Source organism: Myxocyprinus asiaticus, chromosome 1, assembly GCF_019703515.2.
Source record: "Myxocyprinus asiaticus isolate MX2 ecotype Aquarium Trade chromosome 1, UBuf_Myxa_2, whole genome shotgun sequence".
In the NCBI taxonomy this organism is placed as follows: Eukaryota; Metazoa; Chordata; class Actinopteri; order Cypriniformes; family Catostomidae; genus Myxocyprinus; species Myxocyprinus asiaticus.
The window spans coordinates 17,492,810-17,501,970 of record NC_059344.1 but is presented as its reverse complement, the minus strand read 5'-3'; the positions used below and the strand labels follow the sequence as shown (position 1 = coordinate 17,501,970).

Below are 9,161 nucleotides of genomic sequence, written 5' to 3'. Positions count from 1 at the left end.
AGCGTTTTACGACAGTAAATCACCGTTTACGGATACCATACAAATGAACAGGGAGAGCCGTAAACTGAGTCCTACCTGTCGCAAAATCGTCCGTGTTTTCTTTTTTAAACATCAGTTTTATCGTAGTAAACTCCATAAAAAGCTTATTTCAAAAGGATTATTTAGTGTAAAACATGTTGAAGATTAGCGGAAAGGTGGTTAGTTTACTAATAAATGAGCTGTTTCCTCGCAAAAGCATTTTATTTAGGAAACTCAAGCATCTACTCCGTAGACATCCATTAAAACAAAACGGCCTCTAGTCTCCTCGCCGGTGGACCGCCCACAGAATGTCGCGTGATGCATTGCTTTGCTAACCTTGTAGTCTTTTTGATAGAAGGGCTCTGATTTAAAGAATCTCAAAAGGTTGCGTTAAAAAAAATAAATTAAATAAATTAAAAAACACAATATTTTACGACATAAGAATTGTAAAGAGTAAAGGTCCACAATGTGTTTGGATGTTTAACAGTAATATACAGTTGCACTAATATTAGCAAATATAACGAAAGTTCTGGACACTATAAAGAGTTTTTCACGTGCTTTTGCTTTGAACAAGGAATTGTTACAAATTTGAATAAGGTGCTACTCATTTTGTTCGGCATTGTTAAAATAACGGTTCTAAAAGGATAGGCACACGATGGCCCCACAATGAGACAGCCACTGAATTCCATGAACAAGACCAAACAAGGATCTGGAATCCACCGACATCCACCCACTGAATCTGTCTCTCTCCTGCTGTCCCTCACTAATGCAAATGCTGAAATATTTTATTGGTTTTATCTCACTCCATAACTATTTGTGAGCCTTCAATCATGCATAAAAATTCCTTTAATTTAAATATTCCAGCTCTAATAGGTGAGTATTAGACCTCTGATGCTTTGCCTATCCCTGAAATTGCAACTGAATGAATCACACATCATTTTAAACCATCAACAAAGAACATTTATTGTGGAGGTGTGTGTAGAAAACACACAATCTCTTTGATAATCTCCAAAAATAGAATGTCACAGAACCTGTGTAAATATTCTAACAATGACAAGAAACTTTGTTTATGGTATTTTTGAATGTAAAAAAAAAAAAAAAGTACAAAAAAGTCATGCAACCCGAAAATCAAGCGTTACAGGAAGGCTGTTACTTACACGCGACAATAAATGCATAAAATTTAGAGCAAAATGTTCATTTCTACTGAGAAAAATATAAAACTACACCAAGATAAATATAAATATCTGTGATAAATCTATGCATGTATATATTACAAACAGCACTATAACAACACACATTTAATTCCCTTTGTAGAAATCCCCATTTCCAAACAGACCACAAAAAAGCAGAGCACTGATATGCAACTCTGCCCCTGCAACAGTTCATAACAGTATTATTTTAGTGTTGAAACACTGCTACATAGCATTGTTTTCTCACAAAGTACAAATGGGACTATTTAATGTCACATTCATCTGTGTGTTTCTCCTGAGAGGTGTTTCATCTCACCTATATTAATAATAATAATAATAATATTACGTATGTAAACTGAAACAGTAGTCATTTTTGTCTGCTATTGTGTAGTTTCACAGAGAAAAGTACAACCAGTTTCTGCAGCAAAAGTGTAAACTTAATCTCATTTTACTGCCATAAAAACACCACAACACAGCCATTTTTGATGTCTTGACATGCCTTTTTCAAACTCCCCCTTCCCTCATATATGTACTCTGAATGAAGCAATATTTAATCAGAATGCACATTAATCACACTCGCTTATAAAAAGTATCCCTTGTTTTGGATCATCCCTCTGTCTACCTCCCCCCGATCCTACAGTCAGAAGAGTCACATACAATCATCACTATGTTGGGAGAGAGGGGAACCGGGTTGGGAGGTATCATCTTTGCCAGAGTTCAGTGATGCTGACTGTCTTCGTGCCCCCTTGGCCCGCTGGAGGACACTGTCTGGATGTTTACTATTTAGGTGGTGCAGCAATGCATCCTGGGTCGATGCTGTATGGCCACACTCTTCACAGACGTACAGCTTGCTGCGACGCTCTTTATAAGCATACTGCTGTGTGACACCATGAATCTTTTTCATGTGGGACTCCAGAGAGCAGCGCTGGGTGAAGGCCTTCTCACAGAGATTACACTTATATGGACGAACACCTGCAAGAGGGAGAGAATGAGATACTTGTTTAAAAACTAGCTTTTTTCTTTTTCAATGAATGACTAAATGAATGTGTGACCTATTGAAATGGTACAGAAACTAATGTTAAATGGTGATCAAATACTTTCTTTTATTCCAACCTTAAGAAATATACCAGGTTCAGTTCGATTTAAGCTCAGTCGACAGCATTTGTGGCATAATGTTGATTACCACAAAAAATAATTTTGACTCGTCCCTCTTCTTTAAAAAAAAAAAAAAAGCAGAAATTTAGGTTACAGTGAGGTACATACAATGGAAGTGAATGGGGGCCAATTTCTGGAGGGTTTAAAGGCAGAATTGTGAAGCTTATAACTTTATAAAAGCACTTACATTAATTCTTCTGTTGAAATTTGTGTATTATTTGAGCTGTAATGTTGTTGTTATTGTTTTTTTTTTTCTCCCCTTTTCTCTCCAATTTGGAATGCCCAATTCCCAATGCGCTCTAAGTCCTCGTGGTGGCGTAGTGACTCGCCTCAAACCGGGTGGTGGAGGATGAATCTCAGTTGCCTCTGCGTCTGAAGCGTCAATCTGCGCATCTTATTACGTGGCTTGTTGAGCGCGTTACCACGGAGACCTAGCTCGCGTGGAGGCTTCACACTATTCTCCGCGGCATCCACGCACAACTCAACACGCGCCCCACTGAGAGCGAATCACATTATAGCGACCACGAGGAGGTTACCCCAAGTGACTCTACCCACCCTAGCAACCGGGCCAATTTGGTTGCTTAGGAGACCTGGCTGGAGTCACTCAGCATGCCCTGGATTCGAACTCGCGACTCCAGGGGTGGTAGAGCTGTAATGTTGTTAAAATAATTGGACAGGCATTTTAAGGTTTATGGAGTTACGTCATCATGGTACGTTGTCAAATTGTCTATAACTTTACACAGAAAAGGTTGGTATGCAATTTTATCACACTAAAATCATGTTAACATGCATATTGTTTACATCTTGTGGCTATACTTTTAAAACAGAGAACATTATAATGTTTATGGTTTGGCCCCCATTCACTTCCATTGTCAGTGCCTGATTTTAGCTTCTTTTTTTCTTTTTTCTTTTTTTTTAAGAAAAAAGAGGGACAAGTTGAAATAAAGTTTTGTGGTAATCAATATTATGCCAATTTAGATTAAATTTTATTGAACACAAAATATTATTTTAATATGCAGAAACAACTAAGTAATTATTCCCCTAAGAAGTGTAAATACTATGGCTTTGTAAAAACATTGCTCAGTGTTTGTTTGGGCATCCAGCCCGGTCTCACAACAAGTCGTAATAACAGGTGAAACAAGATGGCGAAATTGTTAAAAATCGTGTGAGTTGGCTCATACAAAAAATGTACGACTTTAACTCCCATAGAGAAAAATATACTAACCAACGAATGATGTTATCAAGATTTTTCCTACGTTTAACCCCTTACCCAAACCCTAAATCTAATTCATGATTTAACAGGAGAAAAACTCTTTTTGTACCATGGACGAAAGAAAACAATGGGATTCGGAACAAGACAAGACAAGTGTATTACAGTTTATTAACGAACATAAACCATTTGTATTGCATTAATAAATATGGAATGAGTAACGAACACTTTAACAGACATTTCCTTTCTTAAATAAAGTGTTGGATAGGAGGCTAGCTAAAATCTGATGCCTGTATTTTATCCATTTTAAATTATGTTTATTGATTGGTTGGACTCCATGAGAATAAAAGTTGTGCGTTTTCGTCATACAATATCTCACGATTTCGCCACCTCATATAAATTATTGAGAGTTGTCATGAGACTGTGTTGGAGCATCCCAACCAGCTTGACATTAACTCAACCACTGGTGTGAGTTTGGGGTGGGATTACAGTATGTGACCAACGAAAGATCGGGGGAGTGTTTGGGAAACCCGTTTGGAAACAGGCCATTATTTTTGCTATTCGGTATTGTGATGCTAGTGGTGCAGAAATGACACCCTCCACCTTTAAGCAAAACATTAAGTAGAACATTTTCGAGTATAGATGAAGTTTCCATACCTGTGTGTGTGCGAACATGCCTTTTGAGGTCGAAGGTGTCGTTAAAGCCCTTTCCGCAGAAGTCACACAAGTGTCTCTTCTGCTCACTGTGGCATTTCAGGTGTCTGTTTAGCATGCGCTGGAATTTAAAGACTTTTTGACACAACTGGCAAACAAAGGTGCAACCACCCGATTGCACTAAGGATGGCTTAGTGACAGGCGGGGGGCAATGTGTTGCTATAGAAACAGGTGGATCTGTAGTAATAGTAGGGATGGTGGGTGGAGCCTCTGTGGGAAGCTCACCTGTGGTCACCTGCAGCGGTAAAGATAAAGAAAGAAATAGATGTAATTAGTGGCAGTATAAACAATCTAAGTAGAAAAGTGGTATGTGTTTAACCCACACATGCACAAGCAGCATACAAAGTCAAATCAATTATGACCCAGTATGGCACAATGGCCCTACAGCTGAATATGACTGCATATTATGACCGCAGTAACTAGATCTTAGATCAACATGGTAAAAGGAAACAACATTTCCCCGGAGCCTCACCTTTATTTTAGTGCGGACGTATGTATTGTTGTGTGAGCTTCGAATGTGCTCCGTTTCTGGACTCTGATGCTGCCCCAGAGCAGTGCAGGATGGGAGCTCAGCTACAGGAACCACTGCACAGGGGTCATATGTGTACATCTGGTTGTTCGTGTAAATGCTGTGGTCCTTGCGTGTGGACAAGCACAGGGCCACCTCTGCCGGACTGGCTTCTGTCTCCTCTCGAAGAGCAAGGGGAGACATGGAGACTGAAGGAGACAGAAGACACACAGGTGTTAGTAATGGTAGTCTTCTACTTTTTAGTCATCCACCAAGAAGCACAGAAGGAGTTTTTTTGGGGGGGGAAAAAGTGGGAAAGGTCAATCATTGTCATTACATTATATGTATTACATTAATGGCAGGCTATTGTTTGAAGACATTTCAAAGACAAATGATGACAAAGACAGGTGTACAAATCTTTCCAGTTCAACTGTGTTTTAGAACATCTTTACATTGAGAAACAAGTGTGGATTACATCCTACATAGTTGAAGATGAAGGATGTGATTGCTAGACAATCAGAAACTGGGTGTGTATGTGGCTCTTGAGGTAAAGGGGGACAGTTGTGCCTCTGGGCCAGTTGTGTGAGGATGCAAGTGTGAGTGGGTGGGTGGCTGCTGTGTTTGAGTGTGCGAGTGTATTGTGCCGGGCTGAAGTTGAACCACTCCTGTTACTGCTTTACCAGTCCGACCAGCTGGGCTAGAGACACAGGCTTGAGCTCCCTTTATACAAACCTCCATGCAACACAATACATCAAATGTATAATCAGCAAATGTTTGCAGGTGATATTCGAATGTGGTTGTTCATTTATACTTTACATGTGTACTAAAGAGATTATTAGGTTACAGGCAAAAACATGAAGTTGCATGGCACCATAGTTCAAAATTTAGACTCGTCTCCAACACTAAGTAGCCTGAACAATGAATGTGTTGATTCTGGTGTGGCACAGTTGACTGGTTTGCAAATTAAAATGCAAAAATCTAATGTGGGCTGTGGCTAACGGTAACATCCAACAATCTATTATTCATAACAACCATATCATCCAAACTTATGCTCATCTAGTTCAAAATAGCTTGCCTTTCAGTAAGGAGTTTAAAAGACATTTACATTCAAAGTTAAAATAGTACATAGCAGTGATTGTTTCCCTGGTGTTTGCCAACCCCTCCCTTCTTAGACAGCCATCCACACCATGCATGGATGCAGCCACCGTTGAGCACCAGACAACATGACGTATGAAAGGAGAAAAAAAAAATGGTTTTATCTATAAAGTGGGACCACACAACTAGATTTGGCATAAAAGTTTATTTTGAATTGAGCGACAATGCATTTTAATTAAATGCATTAGTCCAAATGAATCTGGAACAGAATATCATCATTTAGAATTACTACCATGTAGTCTCCATTAGCTTTAAATTGGTTTATCAGTTATGTAACCAACGCATACGTGTAAGCAATAATAATAAAAAAAAAATAATAAAAAGAGATTTTGTGTTGCAGTAAATATAGCAGAAACGATACTTTCTACACTTTTCAAACTTGAAAATTTTAAGTAAATTCTACATTCAAACATGTAAAAATGAATGCTCTAACTTATAAGTGAATATTATGTGTGATGGTTTGTTATCTTTACAATGTGTCATCATATATCAGTCCTAAGTAGAAAACCGTGTCATACTTATTTGCTAATTTGAGTGAATTTCACTGCTAAATAATAATAATAAAAAAACGTAACTTTTTGAAGCTAGTGTTCCCAGCATGCACTGTGCTTGAATAATTAATGAGCTTGCATGGTTTCACTGTTTGCAAGTTTATTTACACCATTTTTTTAATTTATTTTTTTTATTGTTAATTGTGTTGCTACTTGGTAATGTCTTGTTTTGTGCAGTCTTAAGTTAATTTTGTACTCAACCCATTCACGTTAAATATATATATATATATATATATATATATCTGCTGATTGTCATCGTCATCATGTTTTGTGCAGCAATGGTTGAAGTTCTAACCTTTAAGCCATCATCTGTCATATTAAACGTTTTGGCATTAAAAAAAAAAAAAAAAAAACTCCTTTAATGCTCCTTTAATGCTATCACCTTTAATTCAAGGTAATGTTGTCTCAAAATACCTATATCGCGTGCGTTACGTTTCCCAGTGGGAGCGAGGCATCTGTAGCCTATGCCATATGGTACATGAATAAAAATGTAATTGTAAGAATAGTTCAAAATGTGAGGAAAGTACCATGTATATCTTATCATAGGCTATTTGTAAGTAAAAGTTACAGTGTTTATAAAGTGAAGTCGATTTTACTTAAATTCATGCCATTGGGGGGGGGGGGGAGGGGGGTGTGAACGGAGCCCGTGCGGCGAAGCCCGTTATTTCCTTCAATCCAGTAAACATTAACCCGCACTCGAGGACAACGATGCTAGAAATAAAGAAAATTAAATAAATTACAAAGAAAGAAACAAGCAGATCGAACACTTTTTTTTTTTTTTTATTTTTTTTTTTGCATTGTTATCTGGCCTAAAAGTCATGGGAAATAGTAGAATCTAATATATTTAATTACCGATTTATTTCCTCCTACCTTTGTTATACAGGTAACCTCAGGGATCGGTATGGAGACGAGTGGCACAGGTATACCCTCTGACATGAATCGGTGCATCATATGCCTTTATTTCAAGTTGGTTCCGTTTTTAAGCACACATTAAGAAGAGCTGGCATATAATATGATATAAATCGATTAAATAGCTGCGAGCATTTTAATTACACGTATTTGCCTTTACTATCCAGAGAATTATCAATATAATATAATATTTACTATCCAGAGAAATATCTCCTAAGTCAGTCTGTAGTGGTTATGATGATTATATGTGTGTGATAATTGAATGTGTTCATAACGAACGGTAGTCTATTGCGTTAGGTGAACGGCAGTAATATTAACAGTTAAAAGAGAGCAGTTATCAGACAGTATTATTCGTTTTGCTTGTCAAACAAGTGAATAATTAGGCCTACATAAAACACCGAAAAACAACTAAATGTCTTTAAAAAAAAAAAGATCGCTTTATCTTAAGCAAAACCTCTCAACATCAGGCTATAATTTAATCCCAGATGGTTTTAGACGACTGCAACGTTTTGTGAAGGCGACATTTGTTGTCATGTTATAAGTTAGACATTTGGGTCTAGAGGTCAACTAAAGGAGCAGTAACGGCCCTCTGAACACACAAACACATTTTATAAGATTCAATTATTCGAGCTATTCAGACATTTAAAATATATAGGCCTATCTTTTTTAATTATTTAGACGAATGTGTGATGTGCTATTTGATCTGGTCTACTGCAGGCTAAAAACGCGTGGTTAAAACACAAAAATGCATTCCCAGAAGACTGAAGGAAAAGTAAGCCATTCAAGAATTCCCATTATATTCCTCAATACCTGACTTCCGTGGAGTTGAGCAGTGTGTGCATCCGTCCCGTTATCCGAAATATGTGTTTGTGGGGGGAAAACAAGGCTTAAATATGGATTTTAAATATTCTCACCTGGAATATAAATGTCACCGCGCTCATGGTCTGGTAGATTGCTCCAGTTTCTTTTGCCGGGTGAAATACTTGTTTTTTTCACCAGAAAGGCTCGTGGCATGGTGAATTCCCGAGGTCCTCTCCCGCTATCTTGCAAAAATTAAACAGTAGTTTTTTTTTGTTTTTTTTTTCCCACCACAAACTTACTTTGGGGGAAATTGGTCAACAATATAAATCAAGTGTAAAGTCCTTCTTGTATGATGTCTGCAAATGAATTGTCCTCGGTGGTTTTAGAAAAGGAAAGCCCTTTCTTCTCTGTATACGCGCACACCCATACGGCCAACTCTTTGTACCTGCACAGGTTTCCGCGGAGTCTCGCGCTATATTCGCCCGCTCTGCTACACCTTCCGCCGCCTGCCGCTCCTCGGAGTTGACGCGAAGTCTTCCGCGGAATACAGTTGGTCAAGACACAGCGAGGTGTCTTTGTCCAGGTGAGGCTGATGTTGCGGGCAGGTAGATAGTTCACACTGCTCAACCGACGGACTGCAAAACTAATTTAAGAGGCTGATTGAAGCGCAGGTACACATTTCATGAGGAAACATGTAACAGTGCGCATGCGTGTGAATATAACGGTGACAACAAACCCGACCCAGTCCGGCCTCTGCGTCTTACCTGTCCAACCGGTTTCCTCTCTCTTCCCCCTCCCCTGCACAATTCCGCTTCAAGGTGGCACTGAAGAGAATGTAGAGGTGATAGTCGAGACAAGATGGGAGCGACGACCTACAACTAAACTCTTGAAACTGACTGCAGTTAAACGTGGCCATTGCGTCCGGTAAAAGACATGAAGCACTTCGTAGT

The 9,161-nt window shown here is 38.6% G+C and overlaps 1 protein-coding gene across 1 annotated transcript; it reads right to left on the bottom strand.

The window, feature by feature from the left end:
• Positions 1 to 972: 972 nt before the first annotated feature.
• On the bottom strand, positions 973 to 8,870 carry LOC127442868 (putative transcription factor Ovo-like 1). The gene is made up of 4 exons (XM_051701152.1): positions 8,325 to 8,870; positions 4,760 to 5,004; positions 4,231 to 4,522; positions 973 to 2,180 (listed from the first exon to the last, which is right to left on the bottom strand). Exons 1-4 carry the CDS (start codon positions 8,422 to 8,424, stop codon positions 1,858 to 1,860), a joined length of 960 nt encoding a protein of 319 aa, XP_051557112.1. The 5' UTR covers positions 8,425 to 8,870; the 3' UTR covers positions 973 to 1,857.
• Positions 8,871 to 9,161: the final 291 nt, after the last annotated feature.

What these genes read in the sequence shown, in the direction of transcription:
- LOC127442868 (XM_051701152.1), bottom strand. Translation starts at nt 8,424, where the DNA reads ATGCCACGAGCCTTTCTGGTGAAAAAAACAAGTATTTCACCCGGCAAA. An exon ending in ACGTCCGCACTAAAATAAAG is followed by an intron (nt 4,523 to 4,759) that starts GTGAGGCTCCGG and finishes TTACCGCTGCAG; the next exon opens with GTGACCACAGGTGAGCTTCC. An exon ending in GCATGTTCGCACACACACAG is followed by an intron (nt 2,181 to 4,230) that starts GTATGGAAACTT and finishes TCCCTCTTGCAG; the next exon opens with GTGTTCGTCCATATAAGTGT.